The following is a 27,443-nucleotide window of genomic DNA, read 5'->3' on the forward strand; positions in this document are numbered from 1 at the left end:
GGACATTACTCTGTAATTAATGCTAGGGGACTTAATTTATCACAAGTGAGTCTTGAAGGCCTTGCCTCTCTTGTTCTTCTTTTTAATCACCTGAAAGGGCAAATCCTTCATCATGTCAGTCAGCCGGCGTGAGAGGCGGGAGCGTCGCGCTCGGTCCCTACGTGACACGGCTTGCTGCAGTTCGCTGCTCTTGCCCACCATGATGACTGACTTGCGACCGCGCGTCACTGCTGTGTACACGTGCTTCCAGTTCTGGGATTGAGACTCCCCCACGTAGTAAACCACCGTGTCAGACTCCGAACCCTGCAGTCACACACACTGTGACAGCAACTTCAGAACGTTCACAAGTCTGCAACTTGCCTCGTCTTCAACAATTTGAAGAAAACAGACTGCTGGCTTAACTCCACTGGCTTACCAAAAAATAAATTTATTCCTTCTTCACCCCTTCTGGGGTGTGGAGGATACAATAATAATAATAATAATAATAATGGTATAAGAATAATAATAATAATAGCGCTGAATTTTGTGCAGAGACAAATCAAAGCGCTTTCACAGTCATTCACACACATGCATAACTCTAAAACTGGAGAAACTGAAGACAAGGAAGAGGCAGGGAAGGGAGGATATTTTGGGAAGAGGTGGGTTTAAAGGCCAGACTTGAAAGAGCTGAGTGTGGAGACTTGACGAAGAGAAAGAGGAAGTTCATTCCAGTTGCAAGGTCCAGAGACAGAGAAAGAACGGTGGCCAACAGTCGAGAGCTTGAATCTGGGTATGCGTAAACAGAGTGGATCCGAAGCTGATTGTAGTGAACGAGATGGAGTGTAGAGGTGAAGGCAGCCACAGAGATAGGAAGGGGCTGATTTGTGAATACATTTATAACATAGAGTGCTGATCTTGTACTTTATTCTGTGTGAGACAGGGCGCCAGTGGAGATGTTGCAAAAGAGGAGTGATGTGCTGAGATCTTTTCTTTCTGAGGACGAGTCGGGCAGCAGAGTTTTGTATGCGCTGAAGGGACTGAATGGATGAAGCAGGCAAACCAGACAATAGAGAGTTACAGTTGTCAAGGCGAGAGAGAATGAGAGAAACGACAAGTCTAGATGTTGTGTCAATGGACAGATATTTCCGGATGGAACTGATGCGCCGCAATTGACAGTAGCAGCATTGACATGTCTGACTGATAAATTTTTGCATGGACAGTGTGTTGTCAAGGACAACGCCGAGGTTCCTGACTGAACTGGAAAGAGGGATGGATATACTGCCAAGTTTGATTGTGTCAGTTGTGATGGAAGAGAGTTTTTGTTTAGTTCTTATGATCATTGCTTCAGTTTTGTCCGCGTTCAATTGTAACTTATTTAGAGTCATCCAATTTTGAATATCCAGGAAGCAGCTGGATGTTTCTTGCAAGAGCAACAACAGTTTTTCGGGGTGTCACTCTTCTGGAGTTGAGTGTCATCAGCATAAGAATGATGACTGACACTATGGCGGTTGATAATTTCAGCGGTGTACAGTGTGAAGAGCACTGGGCCTAAAACAGATCCCTTTGGGACTCCATTTTCAATTTTAATGGGTTCAGACTGGAAATTGTCAACAATGACAGACTGGAATCAATCAGCGAGATAAGATTTGAACTAGTTTAGAACAGTGCCATTGATACCAAATGTAAAAAGAAGACGGGAAAGAAGGATTGAATGGTCTATCGTGTCAAAGGCGGCTGACAAATCGAGAGTGAGAAGGGAGATTTGTCCTGAGTTGGATGCTAGCAGTAGGTTATTCAGGACGTGGAGGAGAGTGGTTTCAGTGCTGTGGTCAGCATAACAGGCAGACTGAAATGGGTGGATGAGATTGTTGAAACAAAGGTGATTGTTTAGCTGCTTCAGGACAGCTTTTTCAAGGAGTTTGGACAGGAATGGAAGATTAGAAACTGGTAGAAACTGATAGTTTTTCAAAATGTTTGCGTCAAGGTTGGATTTCTTCAGAAGTGGCCGGATGATTGCAGTTTTGAAAGTGGATGGAAACGTTCCAGTGAGAAGGGATGAGTTGACAATATTGGTGATTGTGGGGAGAAGCTGTGAGACACACTGGGAAAAGACAGAGGCTGGTATAGGATCGAGCTCACAGGATTTTATTGTCATTTCTTTCAGGATTTCATGGACTTCTGTTTCAGTTAATGGATTAAAGGAATGGAGAGGAGTGCCGTTGAATTGAGGATCAGGATGAGCAGGTTGGAAAGGCTTTTGGTCTAAGATGGTACGAATATTTTGGACTTTGTCGAAAAAGAAAGAGAAGACATTGGGGAGTTCAGATAAAGTGTAGGCAGAAGGAGTCTTTTGCAGTACCGAGAAGATTTGACATGACAGAGTAAAGAGATTTGGTGGATGTGGCATTGAGAACTTGAGAAGAAAAGAAGTTTGTCTTCGTTGATGAGATCATATGTTTGACTTTATTTGTTTGTTTTCGGAAGATTTGATTGTGGATAATCAGTTTTGTTGATCGCCATCGCTGTTCCAACTGGCGAAGTTTGCGTTTTGCAAGTCGAATGTCTTGTGTGTACCATGGGGCGGAAGGTCTATCAGGGAGCATGCAGGTAGTGGAGGGTGCATGTTCATCCAGCAGTTGAGGACAGTGTTGTAATGTGTAGAGACAATAACAATATGCACACACTGAACCACAACTTGTCCAACAATGACATATGAAACAAGCTAACACACATAATGTACAAAATAATGATAAATTACAAGAAAATAAATCAAACTTGACATACTGAAATATATGCTGTTGCTAAGAGAACTGACTTTGCTGTATGTGTATTGATACTTTGTCTGGCATGTCCCCTCAGTACCTGTCCGACATGTTCACCCTTATGGTCCATCCCTTTCATTTTGACAGCTGTCGACTCATGTATCCCTTGTATCCCATGCAGGAAAAAGAAACAACAACAGGGACAGAATGCCTTTTCATACCCTGGTCTGGTCACCTGGAACTGACTTCCCAACCAAATTTGTCATGCTAAAAAAACAAAACAACAAAACAATGAAAAACAACAAAAAAACCAACAACAAAACAAACAAAACCCAACAACACAAAACACACACACACAAAAAAACAATGAAAAACAAAAAAACTTTGATGCAAATCTGGCATCAAATCACATCTTAAAAAAACCTACCCCCCCACCTGCTTTCCTGGATATCTTTGTGTGTGTGTGTGTGTGTGTGTGTGTGTGTGTGTGTGTGTGTGTGTGTGTGTGATGATGATGCTGGGCCATGAGCTATGTGACAGCAGTATGATCAATGGTTTCTCCACTACACTGGGAGTGCATTTACAGCTTAGATCTTTTGTGAAGGACTACAACTCATCAAAGTTGGAAGCAAAACTGCACAGAAGCCTAAGAGACCATCCCAACGCTGACTGTCCGAAAGTGCTCTTGGCCGAGAGAGATGCGATGTAACTTGAGCAAGACGCTCTCCACTATAATCAAATTCTAGCCTGGACACTCGAGACAGCAGTTGCCTCCTCTGCTGTTCTGATGATCACATTCAGGACCGACTCATACCTACACCAAAAACAACCTGGCACCAAGTCACTAACCTGATAGGTGTGGATGGTCCTGGCCCAGGCGTGACGGAGGTGGCATTCATGCTTCAGCGCCAGGTAAGATGCACAGATGACCCGGGGACACTCAGGGTCACGGTCAGACAGGACCAAGAAACGACCCCCCTTGCTCCCCTCTTGAGAGTCCTCTGTCACAGTCTGCATGTGCACACACACACCATACATCCCATTACTAGTTTTTCTATCTCTTTCATTCCAACACACAAAAATAATGGTTCACCCTGATACTAAAAAATAAAAGCTGAAAGACTGGAAGTCCTGTGGAATTATTTCATTCTTTTATGTGTTGTCCATAACCCAACATCTTGGCTTTTTTAGTCTTTAGGCAATCATATCATATTAAAAAAGAAAAAGAAAAAAAGCCATCAAGAGTAAGAGCTTGTACCTTATTTTACAGACTACAAAGCAATCTTTTCCCCCTCAATTTCAACCCATGCACCTTAATGGTATGGTGCACCTAATATATCGTTAAAATCTGTCAAAACGTAGTCATGAATCACAATCATATCGAGGTTGACTTAGAAACACACAAGTATGCCATTCATGGCGGTAAAAAATGAAACTTTCCCATGGATCAGAATGAAAATAGCACACAGACACACCAAGGGAAGCAGGAAATGGAAGGCAGAGATCGACAGAGCAGAAAAACCAGCAGATGACCCAACATGTAAAGAGATTTCCGATGATGATGTTGTCCGGGCTTCAGATACAAACATGGCTGCAGCAGTCACTTCAACTGACCCATCAATGGTCTATTTGTTGTTTATCATTTTGATGTGTGCCTTCTAACATGCTGCACCTGACTGTGTATTGTTCAAAACAGAACTTCTGTAACATATGTAATCTGTAAAATACCATAAGATCAAACCATCAATCAATCACATGCACAAAGTCTTAGCAACTTAAGTCTCATGTTCATGCACGCTCAGGCATACTTTCTCAATCTGTGTGCGTCTCATATGCATGCGTGTGCACCCCCTTGTCTTACATCCATGATGAAGAACATCTCTCCGTTGCACAGACGGACGTGGCCATTCTTCAGTTTTCCAGACCTTTCCTCCTCCTCATCAGCGCCTTGAGACGAGCCTGGTGTGCCCACACTGCCGTCCTCAGAGGGTGCACAAGTCCTGACCATGCTGTCATCCACCCCTGTGCTTCCTGGCTTCAGATGTGGCCCCCTGCCAGTTGCTGCACATGACACATGTTCCATCTTTATCCCCCAAATCACTGTGTGCTTGATTCAATGGACCCAAAATGTTCTGTAGTAATAATAATAATAATAATGGACACTTATATAGCACACTATCCAGAAATCTGCTCTAGGTGCTTTACAAAAACGCTTTGGTAACATAAAACATTACATCTATGTTACATACACACACCGAAATATGACTACACACACACACATACACACACACACACACTGCGTACATACATTTTAACTCACTCCGTACGGCCAGTCCTCTCTTCTCCTCTACACAGACCCCTCGGATGTCCAGTGGGTGTCTCAATGACCCAACCTTTAGCTTCCGTCGTCAGAATTGTGGTATTCTTTGTCAACATTCACGTCTTCAGTATAAGAGCCTTCCGCTTGCAATATTTTGATGATGGTAATTGGGGCGAAACGCTATTAACGTCGTCTCTTTCGCCGTTCGTATGGAAAGAGTTAACAATACATGTGTATTTAACAGCTACCCTAACACATACGCACACATAGCCAGGCACAAACTTACATAAACGCACTTGTATGCATGTTCCATCTTTGTTCTAAAACCTGTGGGAAGCACTTGATAATCAGTGGAACCGTAATGCTCGGCAGCAATACTTGTATGCATGCTCCATCTTTGTTCTAAAATCTGTGTCATGCATTTGACAATCAATGGAATCATAATACTCTGCAGCAATACTTGCATCTCCTGGACTGTTTTTTTTTGTGTTTGACTGAAGTGAAACATGGTGTCGAGTGCCATCATGGCAAGAACCATCCCATTCCTGCCTGTCATCCCCCTTTTTCTCTTGCTCAACTCTGACCTGTGCATGGGCTGATGTTACCACCTTTTGAGTCATTTGCACAACAGCCTGCTGACCCGAGTAGATCTGACTGACAGCTGCCATTGCACACTCATCATTCATTTCCTATGTTAATCATGTGTACACACAGACAATATATTAGAGGGGATTTTTCTTCAGAATTTTGCCAGGGACAACCATTTTGTTGCTGTGGGTTCTTTATAATGCGTTAAGTGCATACTGAACACTGGACCTCCGTTTATCATCTCGTATTAACGACTATGATCATGTTTGTTATCCCACATCTTTTCAAACCCCTAGGTGGCTGTGACACAGCTCTGGCTGAACAATTCTGGATACCACCATTTCCCCTGAACTTACCCGATGCTGGTACAGAGCTGGTGCTGCCACTACTGTTGCTGTTTCGCTGTGGATGCAAATTGCCATGATTTCCGTTTCCATAGCCGTCCAAGATCTGCTGAGCAGCAGTGGTGACATCAACCTTCTCACTTTTCTTCTTCCCGTTCTTGCCCTGGGCAGAGGTGATGCCAAAGGCCTCCAGGATGCCAGGGTGGTTCTGCAAGTAGCCCCGCAGGATCTTGCCATGGTTCAGAACCTGCCCGTTCTTACGGAAGCAGATTTTGTCTCCCACACGAAAGTCGTAGTGGCATTTGTTACCCTTTGACTCTCTCGTTCTATGATCGTTGTAGTGCTTGCAGCAGAGTTCGTTGATGGCGTCACAGTGAGCTCTGCCAAAACAACAACAAAAAATAAACAAACAAAAACAATAAAACAAAAACAAACAAACCCTCCACAAATATCAAACTATACAACATGCACAGACTTGGTTAATCTATTTATATTTTTTCTTATAATGCACTACTGAGTCTTGCATAGCACAATCTACAAACTTCTGAATTTCCCACAACACAAATGCAGGCTATGTCAGTCTTTGATTTTTCAAAATATCTTGTACAGTGACAACCATATTCTCAAAACAAATCCAAGCTACACACATGTGACTTTCTGGTTGTGTAGCATCTACAAGGAAAAGGATGGCAAACAAACAACACCTACATTCACTGAACTGTTTCTAGATTAATTAACACACACAAGTGATATAATTACACAAACACAAACCACAGTACCTTCGGAAGGCCACAATCTGGGAAGTTTCGTGTGACTGCAGTTCTGGTCGGCTAACCAACACATCCCTGATAGCAGCGTCTCTTTCTGAAGTCACAAACACAATGCCAACCCTTTCATTTCTTTTCTTTCCTTTTTCTGCTGTCCCACCTTACAGCATTATACCCAAATCAGTCTCAGTGCCAGCATACCATAACAACTCTCAAGTGTCATGTTGCCATCAGGCCACTCACCAGAGGAGCCCCTGCACTGCTGCAGTCAGTGGTGCCTGTTCTGATTTAGCACACACAAGACATGTCTACCCAAGGATCTGCCTAGCACTTCTACAGCCTCCAAAAATCCAGATCAAACCAAAATTACTTGAAACCGCATGTAACATTTGCTTGTAGCCATAGAACAGCACATATGTAGACCAAAAAGAAGAAGAAGTGTAACCGATTCTACTTCAGTGCCTTTCAAATGTAGGGCCTGAAAAAACTACAACCTACTTTAAATCAAAACTGGAAAGTAATTAAAAATATGAAATTCTGACCACCACTTTGAACCAAACGACACTCTAAATTCTCTTCTAACACACGTACATGCACACAACCATCATACCCGGATCAGGACTGTCTTCAGAACCATCGACGGCCAAGAAGTGGAAATGTCGACAAGGGTCAATCACTGGCAGCTGACGGTTTGAGATCCTGGTGGCGTTGCTCACAATCAGCTCTGACTCGGAGCGGTGATTTGTCAGCAGCTCCACACTCAGCCCTCGGCCTTTGAACGTGTTGAACATGTCCACCAGGAAGTTGCCGGGTTCAATGGAGGGCAGCTGTCGCACGTCGCCCAGCAGAACCACCTTCCACAAGGGCGTGTTTTCGATCAGAATGTTCAGCAGGGTGGCAAAGGTGCGCAGGGACACCAGACTGCCTTCGTCCACTATCAGCACCTCAGTGCCAGCGTACTTCCATGTTGCTGCTGTGTCTTCCTCTTCCGAGCTGTTAATCTCTGCTTTTGTCTTCTGTTCCGATGTGTCCTGAGGTTGTGATACTTTCCCTTTGTTGTTGCCACCTGGACCGTTCTTGTTGCCTTGGATACCAATCTCACTCTCGCCATCTCCCTCCCTGCTTCTCTCTTCTTCGATGCGTTTCTTCTCCTGCTCTTTGACAAAGGCACGGTAACTGTAGATGACACGATGCAAGGTGCATGATTCCATTTTAGCTTTGTGGCCAAGCAGCTTGGCCGATTTTCCTGTGGGAGCCACCAACAAAATCTTCCGTCCGATGGGTGTTTTGGACAACGCCGTGTTGCCCGTGGTGCCCAGGTATTTGATCAGGTCTGTGGTGAGGTCGATTTGAATCTGGTTCCTTTTTATCCTTTCTTGGCTGGAATTCCGTCCGGTTTCCTGAGCCTGGCTCTCTTTCAGTGCTTGTGCGGCTGTGTGGACCATGTCTGTGAGCTGTTCCGGTGTGACTTGGGGTGAAGCAGGTAGAGCATTGCAAGGTCTGTCCCTCTCACTATCGGCTCCACCAACCTCACGCACTTGAGCGTTGGCCAAAGTATCATCCTTGTTCCCTGGAACTCGCTTTTCAGTCACTGGTGTTCTGCAACAGATTCACTGATTGCTTAGCTGAACTAACTGACCACAATCAACATTTTAAAACTGCACCAGGATACCATTCATTATTTACTCCTTTCATTCGTTATTTTCTCCCTTTATCTTAATTCTAGGAAATGACATTTTCTTCAGGTTACGACAACTAGGACAACTGGCCCAGTAACCCATGTGTAATTATTTTATCAAATGATTCTACAGATTAGTAGCTCTATGTTTAACTTCTGGATCTTTATGACAAAACAACCTGAATCCTTCAATCGGTGACTGGTTGCCATTTCACATAAAAAATAATAAAAAGTCCTTGAATACATATGCACACTTGTCAGTAAAATTGTATCACTGGTTAACTAAGCAGCCTGACAATATATCTGTAGAATCGTATTATCAGCAAAATGAGCTATTCACTGTAAAGTGTGCCCTATTCACTACAATCACAAAGTCCGCTGTGATTAACAATTTTATCAATTACTGTCTTTTCATGCTGTGTATAACCCCATTCTCCGCCCACTCATGATCACACGTGTTATGTTCAACCTGTCTTAAAACCAATAATAATAATAACAACAACAGAACATTTGTATAGCATTTTCAAACCTCTTGAAGTTTTATACAATCGCATGTCAGTCAAACACAAACCAAACCAGAACCCACGCAAACAATATCCAAAGTCTGAGAGACAGCAGCCCCGAAGTCCATGTGTAAAGAAACCGAATGTGGCTGATGTACACAACACACCCTTAAAAAACACACACAGACTAAAACCATTCAACCTAAAACAGGATAGAAGCGTTGGGAAGGTAAGTAGGCTGACAGGAGGGCAGACCTAACATTGATAGTTCCTTGGGCCTATGGGGACTGCCAATGCTGGGACTGTGAAAGATGAATCCTGTGGCTGTGTATGGAAGACTCGAAATAAGCGACACAGGAGTAATGTCACTGAGACACAACAGACAATGGGGGGAAAAAAAACCCAACCCAAAACAAAACAAACACAAACAAAGAAGAAAAAAAAAAGGAAAGACAACCCCACATACTGCCGACAGACGTGCTGAATCATCTGTGTGACCACGGTGGTTTTGCCGCAGCCCCCTTTGCCTGAAAGGATGCAGATCGGACTGCCCACCAATTTCTGTGCCGCCGTCCACTGGTCCTCGTCCCCTCGCAGACGACTCAGGTCAGGGCTGTCACATGGGGTAAAAAAAAAAAAAAAAAAAAAAAAAAAAAAAAAAAAAAAAAAACCACCAGGCTGGTGGGGCTAGAAATTCCTAGATATTTCTTAACTGCCCTGTGGCTGACTAGATTAAAAAACAACAACAACAAAACAACACACACACACACACACACACACAACAAAACCCACAGAAAAACAACAACTCTACTTGTCTCCCCAAATTTCTTACCCCCATGCCCCCCATTTCAGTAAATCTCTCACTGAATCTAAAAGAACATGAGCACCAGAAGTGGATTTACTGCAACAAGGTCAAGGTGAAAACACTTTCATCAGATACTGGTATAGTTAAAAAGATGATTAAATAAGGTGTCCATACCAGACAAAATTCATTATAATTATGTCCAGTATATATATCACAGGAAAACCACTGAACATGTCCAATACATAAGATGTACTTATTAAAACCTGTCACAGTAAAAAGAGGAGTAGGGAAGCCAGACTGGCAAGCACTAAGCTGACTGCTTCCCCCTTCCAATCACAGTCAAAAAGTATTTGCCCAAAGGACAAATGAAGACCGCATTTCCACTTGTCTGCCAGAAAGTTAATTTATCCCAGAGAATCGAACAAGTGGGTATATCTAGTCCTTGCTAACTTTCAAGGGCTGGTTACTGAAAAGCCATTTGCCTGCCACTCTCTAGAGGTTCTTTCTTTCTTTCTTTCTTATCTGTGATTGAGAAACAGGCACGTGTGTGTTACCATTCATCTATGCCTACTGCAACTGTTAGTACTTAACAAGAAATCTGAAAAAAATATATTGACAAGTAAAAATGTTCAGATGTAATTATAACTATGTTCCAGAAAACATTCAGAATGCACACAGACTTAGTAGTTACGCTGAAAAAAAAAAAGGAGAAAGAAAAAAATGTACATATAATCAGTTTTCTTCATTAGGTATGACTGCACACAGACTAATTCACTTACACAGCCATGTACTGGTGCTAATAAAGAAAAAAGACTGCTCAAAATAGATGAGAGTCCCGTATGCATGATCTGAAACAGTAAGCCAAAACCTTTTTTTTCTCACTTAAAAGTTCAAACAATTTCAATAAGAATTCAGAAAACTCCTTCCAAATCTACAAAACCACATCACACACACCTTGCAAAATCCACCACCCATGCCGGTTCCTTGGCCTCAATGGCACGGGACAAAACAGCCTGCATGCCAGAGGCGATGTCCACTTCCGCTTTCCAGTTATGGTACAGGAAAATGTTCCTCTGGGAATTGAACCGCTCCTCCTTGGTGACGGCGTTGTTGGCGAGGAAGGCAAGGGCAGGGGCCCAGTCATCCACGGTGTGTCTCAGCTGCGCCCAGTGTCGATGCTGGTGGAGTTCCTTGAAGGAGATGTAAGTGTGCCCCTCACATACCGCATCCATCTTCAGCACCTCGTAGATGTACAGCGCGTCTCTCTGAACTCGGGGGATCTCCTTCATCAGGCCACAGGCTTCAAAGGCCTTGCAGTTGGCCTCCACCCCGAAAACTTTGAACTGAGAGACCATGATCTGCAACCAGTCATCAAAGATACGTCCATCAAGGAAATGTCAATCAGTAAAACCACTGACAACAGAAATTAATAATGACTAGAAATAACATTTCTTCACTTAAGTATTCAGTCAAATCAATATAGAAGCTGCATTTCAGTGCATGTACATTTTATCAGTAAGTACATTTCTAACTCAAGCTATAGAGATGATACCAAAAGCTATCCATAATTGTGACTTTTCAATCTTTTGTGACTCACTTGTGTAAACAAAGTGAGTCTATGTTTTAACCCGGTGTTCGGTTGTCTGTGTGTGTGTGTGTGTGTGTGTGTGTGTCTGTGGTAAACTTTAACACTGACATTTTCTCTGCAAATACTTTGTCACTTGACACCAAATTAGGCATAAAAATAGGAAAAATTCAGTTCTTTCCAGTCATCTTGTTTAAAATAATATAGCACCTCTGGGATGGGCACAAAAAAATAAAAAAATGAAGCCTAATTATATGCAAACTGCATTTACTGTTATATTTATATTTTTGTATTCTCTAAACTTGGCACTTTGATCTGATATTCTGACCCAACAACAAGAGCAGTCATTATTATCATTTTTTGTGCAAACAGGAACTTCTTTTGCTAAGCATGGAAGTTTTATTTATTTTGCAAACGTTTTGGTGAATATAGTAAAGAAGGGAAATTACTCTATAATTAATGCTAGGGGACTTAATTTGCTTTAAACTGATCTTTCTCATCTTAAACATTACATTTTGAAATTATACTCAATACATAAAAAGCTTGGATTTTTTTTTTTTTAAGTGTATCACAAGTGAGTCTTGAAGGCCTTGCCTCTCTTGTTCCATTTGCATTCATCATTGTCACTTTGCTGAAATACTGAAAAAACAAAAAAAACCAACAACAGTAGTCCAGTTGTCATCTTCATCAACATGTTTAGAGCAAACAATGTGAATGGTCTGCTTCCTGCCACACTGCCAAATACAGAACTCATGTCACGTTTTCTCATGCATTACGAAAGTGTTCATTACAACAACAAAAAATGCAATATACCATCCCCGTTTTGTTCTTTTCCAGGCAAACACTGACAAATTTCAAATGATTTCGGAGATGTGAAAAACTGATCAGCACTCTTTCAGAACATGAATGAGAAGGGAGACTGGGGAAAGAGAAACTGATTTGGCCACAACAGCTATCTTTTTTTTTTTTTTTTAACTTTTTTTTAAATTTTCCAAAAACATGTATACAATACAGAGAATAGTATGAACCAAACCGTATACAACGAACAGTAGCATCTTCCACTACAGAGAGATAGATAAGACAAAATAAAACAAAACAGGCTATAGCAAGGCAAAACAAATCTGTAACAACAACATCAACAGCAATAACAACAACAACAAGCAAATAAACAAACACACACACACACAAAAACAAAAAAACAAAAGAAAATAAAAAAAATAAAAAATAAATAAAAATAAATAAAAAAATAAAAAGAAGAAAGGAAGATTTGTCCAATCATTCAATCAATCAATACTTACATCTTAATGATTGTAGTAATCATGGTGATTTAAGATGACATCAATAGTAAATAGCCTAGACCAGTTGTGACATAGCAACAGCATCAAATGTATCAACTATTATAGTAATGGTATCTAGGGTAAGGCGAAAGCGAGTGGTGACATTATAATAATAATGATCATGAGTATACCACTTCTGCATTATTGGAAAAGAACACTTGTGATTGGTCACATTGTAAAGACAACAGGAACTATAAAAGTTAAAAAAAACCAAACAAATAATACATATTGAGAAATAAATAAAGACATATTAGTACAAAGTAAGGACTGTTATATAGAATGATAACTATGGAACATGTGAAATTATGATTAAGTAACAGTTTCCATAATTGGAAGGTAACTGTTCCACTTTGTACGGAAAGCATGATGGTTCATTAGTATATAAGATGCATGTTCTTCGATTTTGTATCTGTATCTGAGCTGTGTTTTAAATGCATTGAGTTGTGGTGGTTGTTTATTGAATTTGCATTTGTACAGAAAGTTTTTGGCAAGTAGAATAATAAAATCTAAAATGTCATCTGTAGCAAATGTGTGTGAATTTCCAAATAAAACTAATTCTTCACATAATTGGGCATTGTATACATTATTGCATTTGTTATTAATATCAGTTTGGAAAGCAGTCCAAAATCTCTGCACAATCTCACATCTCCAAAAAAGGTGTTCAATGGTTTCTGGATGTGATCCACAGAAGCTACATTTATCATTATGAGAGATATTCATCTGTTTCAGTGATTTGTTTGTTGCAATAATCCTATGAACTAATCTTATTTGAAACCATTTTAAGTTAACATCACTTATTTTGTGTATTTTGTGAAATGTCTGTTTCCAATTAATGTTCAGTTGCAACAAATCGTTCCATTTCTTACAGCATTTAGGGGTCATATTGTTTTTAACTAGAGTATCATAATAAACTTTTGTTCCTTTTTTCACTGAATATATCATTTGTAATGATTTTCTCATCTGCAAAGCAGTGTTATTATCAATTTTAATGTTTAGGTTTTTTATATAATTTCTAACTGACCTTATGCAACCATTTAAAGTAAGGAAATTTGTTATATTTCCATGCTTTTGACTAAAATCTTCATAGGAAAGGAAACTACTGTCCCCGTGCACTAGATGAGAAATATTCCAGACCCCCTTTTCCATCCAATTTCTGTATGATAAAATCTTACTTCCAATTTTAATATTTTGGTTCAGAAAGATTGGTTCTGCTAAAACTTCTTTACTACTTAATAGTGGGACCTTCTGACAAAATTCTTTGTAGGCTTGGAAAACATGGATCCAGAACTTATTCTTATCATTAGGTGTTGGTAGACAGGGTCCATATCTATCAATATCTTTGATAACTGGATTGCTTTCTTTTATTATTATTGTCCATTTATGGTTTGAAAACTTTAATTTACGTATCCAGCTCAGTTTAAGACCTTTAATAAATTGTTTGATGTCAAACATTCCTAATCCTCCTAATATTGTACTTTTAATTACTGTTTTTCTACTTATTCGATCCTGTTTTTTGTTCCAAATAAACTTGAAACATGCCTTCTGCAGCTCATCAATATATTCATCAGGTGGATTTGGTAGAAACATCCATAACTGGGTTATTTTTGATAAAATCAGTGACTTGAGAACAGCTATCCTTCCTAAAGGGGTAATCGGTCTTTTTATCCATATTCTAAATAACATTCTAATTTCAGACATTTTGTCTTTATAGTTTAATTCCTCACATTCTTCTAAATCAACAGTAAACCACACTCCTAAGATTTTAAATTTTGGTGGGTTCCATACCATTTTTAAATGAGGTAGATATCTAATTTGACATTGTTTTCTGCTACCCAGCCATATTGCTTGAGTTTTACCTGCATTCATATATAATCCTGAAAAACTACTAAACGAGTCAGTTGTCCTTATGATCTCCTCAAACGATATTCTATCTCCTTTGGTCATCAGTTGGGTGTCATCTGCAAACTGTGCAATTTTATGATCTGTATTATTAATATTAATACCTTTAATCAGTTTATTTTCTCTTATCATTATGCCAAGGATTTCAACACATAGAAGAAATAAGTAGGGTGAAATGGGATCACCTTGACGACATCCTCTCTCTACTGGAAACCAAGAAGACGCCGTTCCGTTTACTACTACTGCTGATTTAATATTTTGATAAAAGGTACTTATCCATCTACAGAAGACTGGACCAAATCCAAATGCTTTTAACACTTTCATCATGAAAGCGAAGTCAACAGTATCAAACGCTTTTTCAAAATCTATACAAATCAATAAACCAGGCAACTGCTTTGAATTTAAATAATGAATCATATCATATATTAATCTAATATTGTCACCAATAAATCTGTTAGACATAAATCCTGTTTGGTCATCACTAATTAAAGAGGACAGCACAGACTTAACTCTATTTGCTAAGCAATAAGATCCAATTTTATAAACAACATTTAATAAAGATATCGGTCTCCAGTTCTTAATAAATTCTCTTGGTTTGTCACCCTTTGGTATACAAATTATTATGCCTTCTTTCTGTGTTTGTGACAGTTCACCTTTCTTCAAACCTTCATTTAGTGACCTGACAATTAAGTATCCAAGATCCTTCCAAAAGAATTTAAAAAATTCGGCAGAAAAGCCGTCAGTACCTGGACTCTTATTGTTCTGCATGCGTTTAAGTGCCTGGGTAGCTTCTTCATAAGTAATTTCACCCTCAAGGTTTTCTATTTCTATATTACTAAGTTTAGGCATTTCCTTAACAATATCTGCTATTTCACATGTTTGAATAAGTCTCTTTTTATATAAATGTTTATAGAAATCGTGAACCTCCTTTAATATTACATTATGTTCATGGATTTCTTCTCCTTTGTCTGTAACTAATTTCTTCATACTCTTATTTACAAAGACAACAGCTATCTTTATCTTTCAGCCACATGTAGGTCAAATGACTCAAAATTCACCATGTTCTTGTCAAAATATCACAAACACACACACACACACACACACACACAACATCAACAAAGCAAACGACTCACTGCTCTGAAACCAAAGAGCCAAGGTTCCTTTTCGGCAGCAGAGTCCAGGTCACCCAGGGTCTTCTCCCGGGGGCTGAGCAGACTTGTGAGGAAAGTGAGGGGGAAGAGACGACACAGGAACTGCAGCAGGCGGGGGTACCTCAGGCCCCTCAGCACAGCCTGCACCGTCTCTGCAACACACACACACACACACACACACACATACACACACATACACATATACGCATCTGTGGTGCTCACATAACAGCCGATCATATACCAACTTGCGATATGTTGCAGTCTCAAATCCCTGAACTGAAATCATCTTCAGTGTTGACGATCTTCAGCAGTCCATTGCTAATGTATGACTTTTTCAACTCCTTGTTAAATAGTCCAGCTGGTTCGCTGTTATAGTTGTTAGTTTTTCATTAGAAATATGTTATATTGTTATGGGTTTTTTTTTTTTTTTTTTTTTAACAAAACTTAAATAAATCATTTTCTATACGTAACACAAACACACACACTTTCACTTACTCGCATGCGTGCACAGTAATTACCCCCCCCCCACACACACACACACCCACCCCCGCCGCCCCCTCCTCCCACTCAATTTTTTTCCTACCCTCTTCTAATATCACTTACAGTGAAGAGACATTAAACTAAAGAACGAACGAACAAACGAACGAACGAACACACACACACCCCCCCCCCAAGATTTGCACCAAAAATCATAATATTGCTCTAAGGCATCTGTCGAAAAACCAACAACAACAAAAAACCACACACACTCCAGTACCTTATGCTTCAGTAAAACTCAAACATGTATCAGTCTTTCCAGCTCTGTTCCTTTCCACAACATTCTTGACAACACAATGAGCTACCATGATGTGTACTGTTGCAAGTCACGTCAACCCTGTCTTCTGTGCTGTAAAAAAAAATTAAAAAAAATAAAAAAATCTGCAATTTTTGGAATTTGCTAAACAACAACAACAAAAAAGACCATGCTTTGATAATTTCAACAAAAACACATTACTCTCTCCATCAGTATCCAGTATCCATCACAAAGTACTGCATATTCCTGTCAGTGACAATCTGCAACCAACAAAATACACCATCACCTTCTGTGCTCTTGAAAAATGTGCTTTCCCAGTCTCCTGAAAATTCTGTACATCACATGTAATTTCCTTGTCTGTTTGTTTGTGGGGTTTTTTGTACATTCTTTCTTGTCTCTTCTGTCTCCTAACATTTTTTGTTTCCTTTTTAAACTCACTAATCCAGCTGTTTTTCTGTCTGACTTAAGCCTGTTCAGTGCCAGAGAATTTTGTAAAAGTGCTATCTCCTTGCCAAGAAATTTTGAGATTCAGGAGTAATTAATTTTTTTTTTAAATCTAGCATAAAAACTATAGATATGAAATCAGAGGTTTCCCCCCCAATTATTTTGAATCCATATTATCTTCAGACACTTTAATGGGAAGATAATAGTTTCATGCATTAAACCCCCCCCAACTATTTCCACCTCCACAGAATGACACCAAGAAAGAAAACAAAATACAGCTGAAAATAGCATGCTTACTGTCCCGATTATTCCTGTAAAAGAAAAAAGGCTTAAGTTTACGATAACAACTACAACACTTGTAGTCACAGAAAATACAAGTGAATACATGTAACTCATTAACTGCCTCAGTAATGACATACATGGGTTCGGTCAAGATAAGAAATCTAAAATATTCTCATACAGTGAGTCGTCAAGCTTCTCTTTACACCTAAGAGCGTCCCCCTTTAGAGGAGAAAGCACTCTGATGATATTCCCTTCCTCTAACTTGCAACTGATCTGATGAAGTGCCTGCTGAGCATCTGGTCTGCCTCCTCCATAAAGAAATCACTCAACTGATCAGTGACAAAAAGCCTGAAAAGTAAAAAAAAAAAAAAAAAGCCCAACCCCCCACCCCCCCAAGAACCTGTGAATCCTGTCTATCAACCTTGGGTTTCATGAAAATCATGGATTATTGGCCGTTGCCCTTCCTGGCAACTGATCACTGTGAAAAGATAGTTCACTGACAGGTCGGGGCCACACCCCCTACCCCTCCTCTGTCTGGCTGACTTCTTGTCTGACACCACTCCTCTGTCTCTCCTCCCCCTCTTCTCAAATTACCTGAAAGTACTGCGCCTTCACTGTCAGTCATGGTCACTTGCTAAGAAATGATGTCTGACTGGACAGATGGACTGAGGAAAGTGTTGACTGCTGCTGTCAGTTTTGTCACTGTTGTTAGCATCATCTTTTGAGTTCAAACAAATCGTAAGACGGGACAGATCCATCTCTCATCATTCTACTCATCCATCATCATTTGCATAGCTCTTTACAAGCGCGCTCCAAGCGGTCCACTTAGAAAATTATTACGGAGAAGAAAGCACCTGACGAATGCTCACTTAAATAGTATGTTTATAATCCAGACACATTAAACTAACCATTCAGAGTTTATGTTCACTGTACCAAACTCCAATAAAGGAAAATTCAAAACAGGTGCAGCAGGTCAGTGGATGTCTTATAGGCACCATGGCAACACTTTGTGTGGGACGTTAACCGATGTCTTATATAGTACTGAGTAGGTCAAGTGGCTGATTTCTAACTACAGAAAACAAACCTTGTTCATCGTTTTATTAAGTTTGTTGGGGTTTTTGTTTTGTTTTATTATCACACGGAAAATGAAATGTCAAAATATCAACTAAGTATATCACATACAATTCTATGAATATTACACCAAGAACTCTTCAGAACAATGTTTTCATGTTCTTATAATTTCATCAAGAATAAAGAAATGAACTGAGACAATAAGAGGCTGAAGACTCACCCTGGTATCTGACTTTCATGATCATGTCTCTATGGTCTGGGTAGGCCTGAGTGAAGCGGTACAGAAATGGTTCAACGTCCTCAAAGCTCAACTTCCTCTTGCTCTGACTTCTGTTAAGTGCCAGAGGATCCATATATCTATGAAATATAATAAATAACACACACAAAACATTTTTTTTGCTTTACTTTTTAAAAATCACAATAAAGAAAATCCTCCAAACACACATTTCTTTTTTTTCAGCGAAAACAACACCCAGAAATATGGTGTGACTAACTTATAGACACATGCACATTATGACACAAGCCTTACTTACTGGTAACTAATATATCAATACAGCTGTGATCATTTGCAAAAAAGGGGAAAAAAAGGTACTACAGCATTAGCTTTCACTCAATCAAAGGTACTTTACTAAGCTTAAAAGTTTAGTATAATTATTTTTTTAAAATTCTGAAAGATGCAATATGGCAGCATTTTTTGCTAAGTTGCTACTCTAGGACTCAACAAAGTCCAAATCTACATGTATCATAAAATATTTGCACAAAGCAAAGAGTATGTTTTACCACCAAAACAAAATTGTACCTGATGAATTGCTCCAACTTGTCCATGAGCTCGTCAGTATCTTCAAGACCAGGACATCGTTTCACAGCCATGTTGAGAAGGAAGGGCACCAGATTGTGTCTCCTGATGCCATCTTCATCCTGTCGCACTCTGTACTCTGGCAGACCCTCCATGCGGTTATTGGCGTCAAGCGTCACACTCACCTCCCACCAAGGGTCCAGCAGGACGAATCGACCAAAGCAAGTATGGCTCTGCTTCGGGTCATCCAGATCTCCCAGCTTCACTGAACAGTGAACACACCAATACCATATGAAACCAAACTACACAAACTTATTATTTTACAAGGGTAGTGGTTTAAACACAACTGCTTTTTATTTTCTTCTTTTTTTTCTTCATTTTTCACATCCAGCTTTTAAGGGAAAATAGCTTAACAACCCCGAACACAAACAAACCAGCAAACCACCCACCCTTGGAGAAAAAAATCTACAGAGACAAGAAATAGATCTCCTTCACTATACTTTCCATGTCATAACTGTCCAGTTTTCTGGTAATAAAATAGCAGTGTATGTTATCATACACCTTAGAAATTCTATTTCAAGAACAGACTTGTCTCTCTCTCTCTCTCTCTCTCTCTCTCTCTCAGACACACACACATACACACACACATACATGTGTGTGTGTGTGTGTGTGTGTGTGTGTGTGTGTGTGTGTGTGTGTGTGTGTGTGTGTGTGTGTGTGTGTGTGTGTGTACTTTGTTTTTTGGTTGTTGTTTTTTTTTACCCCATTCACATAATAAACAATTACAGATTACTATAACCGACACCTTAAAATAAAAAAAAACATTATCAATATGAGAATGTTCAACTTCACGAAAGATGCGTTTACACATAACTTAAGTTGAAGTCTCAAAATCTAAGCATGTCCAGTGTACATTGTCATTTATGGCTGTAGTAATTACAACTATAAGCCTGTTCTTTTTAAGGAAACAAATGCAAATCATTAAATCTGTATTATTAACAATCAGTCAGGTCTGGATGAATTTCAAATACTGGAATGTCACAAAAAACGAGTGATCAAGGTCAAACGCAGCACGTAAAATTGCAAACACATTCAATATCTTATTGAGTCATTGTGATGGTCAGTATACAAGTTAACATGAAAAAGTCACATTTTTTAATTATCTTTTATCTTATGATTATATTTCATTTAAATTCCTTTTGGGGGGTTGGAGGTGGGGGGGTGGGGGGGCAGGGGGGGGGGGGAATGTGGAATGGGTGGGGGGAAGACAAGGGTGTGCTGTTTTTGCTGTTCTGTTGTTTCACTTTCCGAACAAAAAAAGTATTTTCACTCTGATAGACCTCAGAAGCTGGGGTTCCAAGATGGAGCTAGTGACCAGTTTGTACAGAAGACACTGCAGCAGGCATTATTTACTATGTTTGAAAGTTCTACATTTTTCATATGCATGTAAAAGAACATTCGGCAACAAAAAGGGTTGTCCCTGGCAAAATTCCGTAGAAAAATCCACTTCCATAGGAAAACAAACTGCAGGAAGGAAAAAATACAAAAAATGGGTGGCACTCCCAGTGTAGCAATGCGCTCTCCCTGAGGAGAGCAGCCCGAATTTCACTCAAAGAAATCTGTTGTGACAAAAAAGATAAATACAATACAATAATCCCCCGCCCCACCCCACTCCTCTCAATTTTACATTAAAAAAATTCTCATCTTTCTCTCTCTCTCTCTCTCCATGTACCCTCTTTTTATTTCATGATACATTTTCTGTGTGTGCTGTAGATCTACATTAGTATTATGACATAGCTCACTGGTGGGGGAGAGGAGTGCAAAGGAGGGGGAGAGAAGATGAGTGCTGATATCTTCTTTTGGGGGGGGGGGGGGGGGGGGGGTACTTTGGCCACTGCTAATCCATACTTTACTTTCCCGTGTGCTTATCACTAACAACATACACTGGTTGTTTGCTTCACCAGTGTATCACCAGCATCCTCCTGGAGACAGAGGAGTTATCTTTTATTTGTCATTTCTACATTTTTACATTTATTTGCTTATTTATCAATTTATGTGTTTTACATTTATTTGCTTATTTATCATCATGGTTGTCTCTTTTTTTTTTTTTTTTTTTAATTTCTTTATTATTATTATTATTACTACTACTACTTTTGTTTTATATTATATTCATTTATTTATTTATTTATGTACGCTTATAGCTTATAGTTGACTTCATCAAGTTTTTGCACCTTATACATATTATTAGTAGTGGTAGTAGTTATTTTTTATGTATTTATCTATTATTTGATCACCCCTTATGTATTTTTACAGTGACGCCTCCTTGAGCTACTGAAACTGAAACTTTTATTTTTTTTTTTTTCTTCTCAAGGCCTGACTAAGCGCGTTGGGTTACGCTGCTAGTCAGGCATCTGTTTGGAAGATGTGGTGTAGCGTATATGGATTTGTCCGAACGCAGTGACGCCTCCTTGAGCTACTGAAACTGAAACTGTCATTTCTAATTATGACCCAAGAATATATGTTATTATTAATAACAAAGAAGCTTCAAAACTCGTTTAAAAAAAAAATGTTCACACAGTATACAAAAATTCTTAATGCAAAAAAGAAGACGACGACTTTATCAAAAAAGCAAATAACTGTCTATTGGCTAAATCTTCCCCAAAAAACTTATGTTGTTTTGTGCGACACCATTAAAATTAATATGTAAAGAATATTGTTTGGATTGAATTTCACAAATGAATGAATGCTACTGTGTGCACTGGTTGTGGCGAGGAAGAAGTGATGGCAATCGAATACGGAAGAGTGAACGAGTTACACCCATGCTGTATTGTGTATGGGGAGCTCAGGATGACAGTATGGGAGTTACGTCATCACATGAATGAAATGTTGTTTGTTTTTAATAAAGAGAGAGTAAGAGAACAAACAGGACCAACCTCTACAATATCGTGGTTTTTTGTACTGTCTCACAAACGTTCCCTGACTGAATGCTTGCCTCATCTGAGAATAATCAAGCCAACTGTCATCTTCGTCGTCGTCATCTTCCTCATCACTGCTATCTCGTTTGTTAAATGGCACTTCGACGACATAACCCCTCACTGTTTTACACTCCTTTTTCCTTAGGTTTCCCTGGGACATTTTTTCCATTAACACTTGCCGCCAGGAACTTTTCATCCACAAGTTGGAAAATACCCTTCCGGGTCACAAGTGACAAAAGTGTTTGGTGTTCCACTTCATGAGCACAGTTGTGATTATATACACAGCAATTAGTTCTGTGTGCACAAAAATCAATGTCAAGTGACGATCATAGGTACAAGCTCTCTGTCACAGCCAGAAGCCAAAGGCCAAAGAGGGGGAAAGCAGGTGCAGGGAGAGAGTCGATTCTGTCTCGCTCAGAATGATACACCCCATCACCATGGCAGTTCTGCGATAAACCACCAGTTTCAGTTTCAGTTTCAGTAGCTCAAGGAGGCGTCACTGCGTTCGGACAAAACCATATACGCTACACCATATCTGCCAAGCAGATGCCTGACCAGCAGCGTAACCCAACGCGTTTAGTCAGGCCTTGATAAAAAATTTTAAAAAGTACAGAAAGTGGTCAAGAAAATAAGGGCCAAATCATCACCAGGGCCAAAAGGAATACCGTACCTGCTGTACAAGAAATGTCCTAAAGTCCTTGAGTAGCTCTACAGAGTGATAAAATCAGCATGGAGGAACCTGAAGATAGCGACCAGTGGATAATAGCTGATGGCGTGTACATCCCGAAAGACTGAGCAGAATTCAAGTACCATCAGCCAGTTCAGACCAATATCGCTCCTGAATGTTTTTAAGGAAAAATCTGCTTCTCTGTCATCGCTGCAAGACTGACAATATACCTCACAGAAAATGAGTACCTGGATCAGCCCAGAAACTTTGCGGCATCCCAGGAGTTCCTGCCGGGTTGTTTAGAACATGTCACAATGATTTGGGATGCAGTCCAAAGAGCAATGGCAGAGAAAAAGTGCCTAGATGTGGTATGGCTGGATCTGGCAAATGCGTACGGGTCAGTTCCTTATGAGATGATCCAGCTGGCTCCGTCTCGAGATGCGGTTCACCACCAAGGAATACAGATTGGGTCAATCTGGAAGTGGGCATAGCCATGGGCTGTGTAATTTCTCCAATCCAGGCTGTTCGTACTGGCAAAGGAAGTGATCTTGAAGGCCTCAGTGAAGGGAACGGATCGAGTCAATCTCGGTAACGGATACCAGTTACCTCCTGTGAAAGCCTTCATGGATGACACAACAGTCCTTTCAACAAAAGAGGATGGCACACGTGAAATATTGAAGTGGCTGAACGAGCTAGTTGCCTCAGCCAGGATGAACTTCAAACCAAGGAAATCACGGAGCCTCTCACTGCGTAAAGGAAAGGTAGCTGAAACGGTCACATTAAATGTAGCCATCCACGCCATTCCAACGGTGCCAGATGAGCCAGTCAAGAGCCTTGGAAGACGGTATGATGAGACCCTGAAAGATACAAAAAGAGGAAAGGAAATCAAGCAGACAGCAGAAGAAGACCTGCATATCATAGACCAGTGTGGCCTTCCTGGCAAATACAAAGTGTAGTGCCTACAGTCTATGTTGATACCAAAGCTCCTGTGGCCTCTCCTGATATATATATATATTTTAAAATTATATGATATCAGCTGTAGCACAGTTGAGTCGATTGAGGCAAAGATCAACAAGTACACACGCAAGTGGCTTGGTGTCCCACCTGGTCTCACTGACGTGGCACTCTACTATCGCCAAGCAAAGCTGAGGCTACCTCTGAAATCCCCGTTGTCGAAGAATAAGGGTAGGGAAGGCGAGACTTCTCAGCATGCTCGAAGACTCAGGACTGAGACAGTTTTGTGAGATCCAACCAACCCAAGCTGAAGACTGGCAGAAAATGGAAATTCAGAGAGGCAGTCAGTCAGTGCAGCCGCGAAAGAAGGTCTTAAGACGAAGGAAATAATAGGACACACTCAAACCAATAGACAGGGCCTGGGATCGACAAAGATGGAATGGTGGTCCAAGGCAAGGGGGAAAGCAAAAAGAGACATGATCGTATAGGAGATCAAGAAGGGAGAGGTTGATAAAAGAATCCAGAAGGCAGTCCAGCTAGGCTAGCAGGGCCAGTGGACAACACTGATGGGAATATGCACTCCAAAGGAGCCTCAGCTGGAGCAACATGTGGAGCATGGCCCTTCTGAGGATCAGCTTCATCCTAAGATCTGTATACGACTTCCTTCCCTCGAATACCAACTTGGTGAAATGGGGGAAAGCAGATGACCCTGCGTGCCCACTCTGCCATGGCAAACAATCAGTGGAACATGTCCTCAGCTGCGGCATGCAAAGCGGCGTTGAGCCAAGGACGGTACACATGGAGGCACAACTAAGTGCTAAAAGAAGTTGCACACATGGTGGGCACTGTCCAAAGAGCATCCACACCACCAGAAGTCCCAGCAGAGTTCCTCTCTGCAGATGGCAATAGAGTTTGGCCAGGAACAGCTGCAACATTCAAAGCATGGAAACGTGGGCTGTTTGATGGTGCCGAAGATTGTGAATACACAGTTGACGTACCAGAGGGGAAGAAACACCCGGGAATCATCAGCAAGAGTGGCATGAGACCTGACATAGTATTCCACTCCAAGGCAACGAAACAAGCGATTCTGATTGAGCTCACTGTGCCATACGAAAGCAGAATGGATGAACTTGAAGCCCACATCTACAAGACGGAGAAGTATCCTAGTCTAGCCAGCAACCTGAGAGAATCTGGCTTCCAAGCCAAAGTCCTCGCCATAGAGATTGGTGCAAGAGGGTGTGTGGGCGCATCTACCTACAGCCTCATGAAACAGCTGTTGATTTCTGGCAGAGAGAGGACACGGGCTCTCAAGGCAATGACAGAAGCAGCAGTAAAGAGTTCCAGCTGGATTTCCGTACTCAAACTAGGCGTACGGTGGCCATTAAAGGTGACTCGGTCCTGAAGTGGCGACCACCCTGGAGGCACGGGTTCGAACTCTTGAAAAAAGGCGGCAACTAGAAAACAAGGGCATCCAGGAGTCATGGCCTGGGTGCAGCCCGGCCCAAGGAGTTAAGGGCTGAAACACTTGACTGAGAGGGGGCTTCTCTAAAGACCTTATACTGTCCAGCTCTCCCCAGTAGAGTTTCTTATCACACCCCATTACCATGGCACAAGAAAATTTGTAGGCCTCAGTTATAAGGTCAGTGGAAAGAGGCACACACACACACACACACACACACACACACACACACACACTGTCTGGGAAAAACCACCAATGACAACAATGTTGAAGGCGAAAAAAAAATGTGCACACATCAGGGCAAAAAAAACAACAACATCGCTTGAACAAAATCATTCAGTTGTGCCATGATGTGTGTGTGTGTGTGTGTGTGTGTGTGTGTGTGTGTGTGTGTGTGTGTGTGTGTGTGCGCGCGCGCGCGCGATTTTGCGTACGTGTGTGTGCGTGAGAGAGAGAGAGAGAGAGAGAGAGAGAGAGAGAGAGAGAGAGAGAGAGAGAGAGAGAGAGATGTATTTAAGTATGTTATTTGTAGATACGGATTTTCGTCTTTTCAAGGGAGCAAACCAGGGTAGTGAGAATAGCTGGCGGTTTATTTATTTTCTTTTTTCTGATAGACTCCCATACATGCACTTCAGAATGATCTTCCACGCATTGATTCTGGAGTGACCCCCCTCTTTACGCACGTACACAGTTGCCCTTCCTCCACCATACACACATACGTAATAGAAGAGATGGAAAGAGAGACTGAGAGAGTGTTCTGGAGAGAGCCTGGTGTGTGTGTGTGAGAGAGAGAGAGAGAGAGAGAGAGAGAGAGAGAGCTTTTATTTGTACACGCAAGTGTCTGTGACAGTGGCAGTGAAAATGGCCTAGGCAGACCTCAATAGTTTGGACTTACTTCCATCTGCTTGTGCCTTTAACAAAGGAACGCTGACACGTTTCTAGCTTAGGGGGGTGGGGGCGTTCAGCGCACAGACTTATCGATGATTATGATCATAATCCATTTTAACCCCATGCTGCCACCCAGTCACCGTCAAGTTAGCCTCCATGGTGATACAGAGTTTGCTGATTGGGAGACAGTTTCAGTTTCAGTTTCTCAAGGAGACGTCACTGTGTTTGGGCAGTCCCATATACACAACACACTGTCTGCTTGGCAGATGCCTAACCAGCAGCATGACCTGATGCACTTAGAAGGGATTTGAGTATATATATATATATATATATATATATATATGTATATATATATATATATATATATGTGTGTGTGTGTGTGTGTGTGTGTGTGTACCTATCAGAGCTGATTTATTCTGCAGAATTATGCCAGAGGACACCACTTTTGTTGCCATGGTTTCTTTTTCACTGCGCCAATTAAGTGCATGCTGCACACGGGACCGTGCCTCAGCTTATCATCTCATCTCCTCGTGCTGGGACTACACGGCGTAGGGGCGCGTCCCCTGGGTGGCGGATGGGGGAGCCCTCCCTTTGGGGGTTGCACCAAATGATATGGAATAAGGTGCCGTGGACCCACATAGTCTAGGAGAAGGACAACTCTGATTTCAAACCCGGGCAGATGGAGTCCGTTAGCCTCGGCAGGCAGTCCTTCCAAGAGAAGGAAAACTCCCAAGAGAAAACCCGGCCAACTGTAAACCGTTACCAGAATAGGAGATCACCGAAGACGGTGCCACAGTAGCCTCTCTAAGGGGCGTGATCTAGTCAAAACCGGCTGTGCACGCACTCTACGACACATGGCTACGCAGACAACGACATCATTTCATCTGAATGACTACAGATGCTCAGTTTGATTTTCCAGTCAAACTTGAGAGAAAGGGCAAGAGTTGGAATCGAACCGTTTAGTGGAATCGAACCCAGACCTTAACGAACATGTCTTGCTTGAAACATACTCTGCCATCTTCCTCAGTCCTGGGAGACAGACTTACCCACTGGATGTGGATGTAGAGTCTACGGTCTGACAAGGTAGCTGTCCCCTTTCATCAATGCTCATACAAACAAGTCCATATACACAATGAAAAAGATTTGTTTGTCTTGAAACCATTGACGCCCCCAGGGGTCTGGCTTCACGTCGCCGGGGGTGTTAGCGGGAGGATTCATGCATCTGATTGTTGCTTCCAATTGATGGTATAGTGATGTGGTTTGGTCCAACCATTGACCTTGATCTGGTTGATATTGTATAGATCATGTTTCTGACTGCAGTGAGTTTGGAAGATAGCTGTCATGCTTTGGCCTTGCCAGGATCAGTCACAGACTGTGCTTGACAGTGTTGACACAC

General features: G+C 41.1%; 1 protein-coding gene across 1 annotated transcript in view; it reads right to left on the bottom strand.

Moving 5' to 3' along the window:
• The window catches only part of LOC143282706 (DNA helicase B-like), a 31,969-nt gene extending 9,717 nt beyond the window's left edge, over positions 1-22,252 (bottom strand). Inside the window, exons 1-12 of the mRNA XM_076588411.1 lie at positions 22,038-22,252; positions 19,108-19,369; positions 18,529-18,638; positions 15,701-15,870; positions 10,701-11,104; positions 9,408-9,554; positions 7,371-8,359; positions 6,773-6,857; positions 6,006-6,373; positions 4,603-4,802; positions 3,591-3,752; positions 91-303 (exon numbers count right to left, since the gene is read on the bottom strand). Coding sequence (XP_076444526.1) covers positions 91-303; positions 3,591-3,752; positions 4,603-4,802; positions 6,006-6,373; positions 6,773-6,857; positions 7,371-8,359; positions 9,408-9,554; positions 10,701-11,104; positions 15,701-15,870; positions 18,529-18,638; positions 19,108-19,369; positions 22,038-22,248 — 3,321 coding nt within the window. The 5' untranslated portion in view covers positions 22,249-22,252. The remainder of the gene's footprint in view (positions 1-90; positions 304-3,590; positions 3,753-4,602; positions 4,803-6,005; positions 6,374-6,772; positions 6,858-7,370; positions 8,360-9,407; positions 9,555-10,700; positions 11,105-15,700; positions 15,871-18,528; positions 18,639-19,107; positions 19,370-22,037) is intronic.
• Between the last annotated feature and the right edge of the window lie 5,191 nt (positions 22,253-27,443).

This window comes from Babylonia areolata, chromosome 6 (genome assembly GCF_041734735.1).
Source record: "Babylonia areolata isolate BAREFJ2019XMU chromosome 6, ASM4173473v1, whole genome shotgun sequence".
NCBI lineage: Eukaryota > Metazoa > Mollusca > Gastropoda > Neogastropoda > Buccinidae > Babylonia > Babylonia areolata.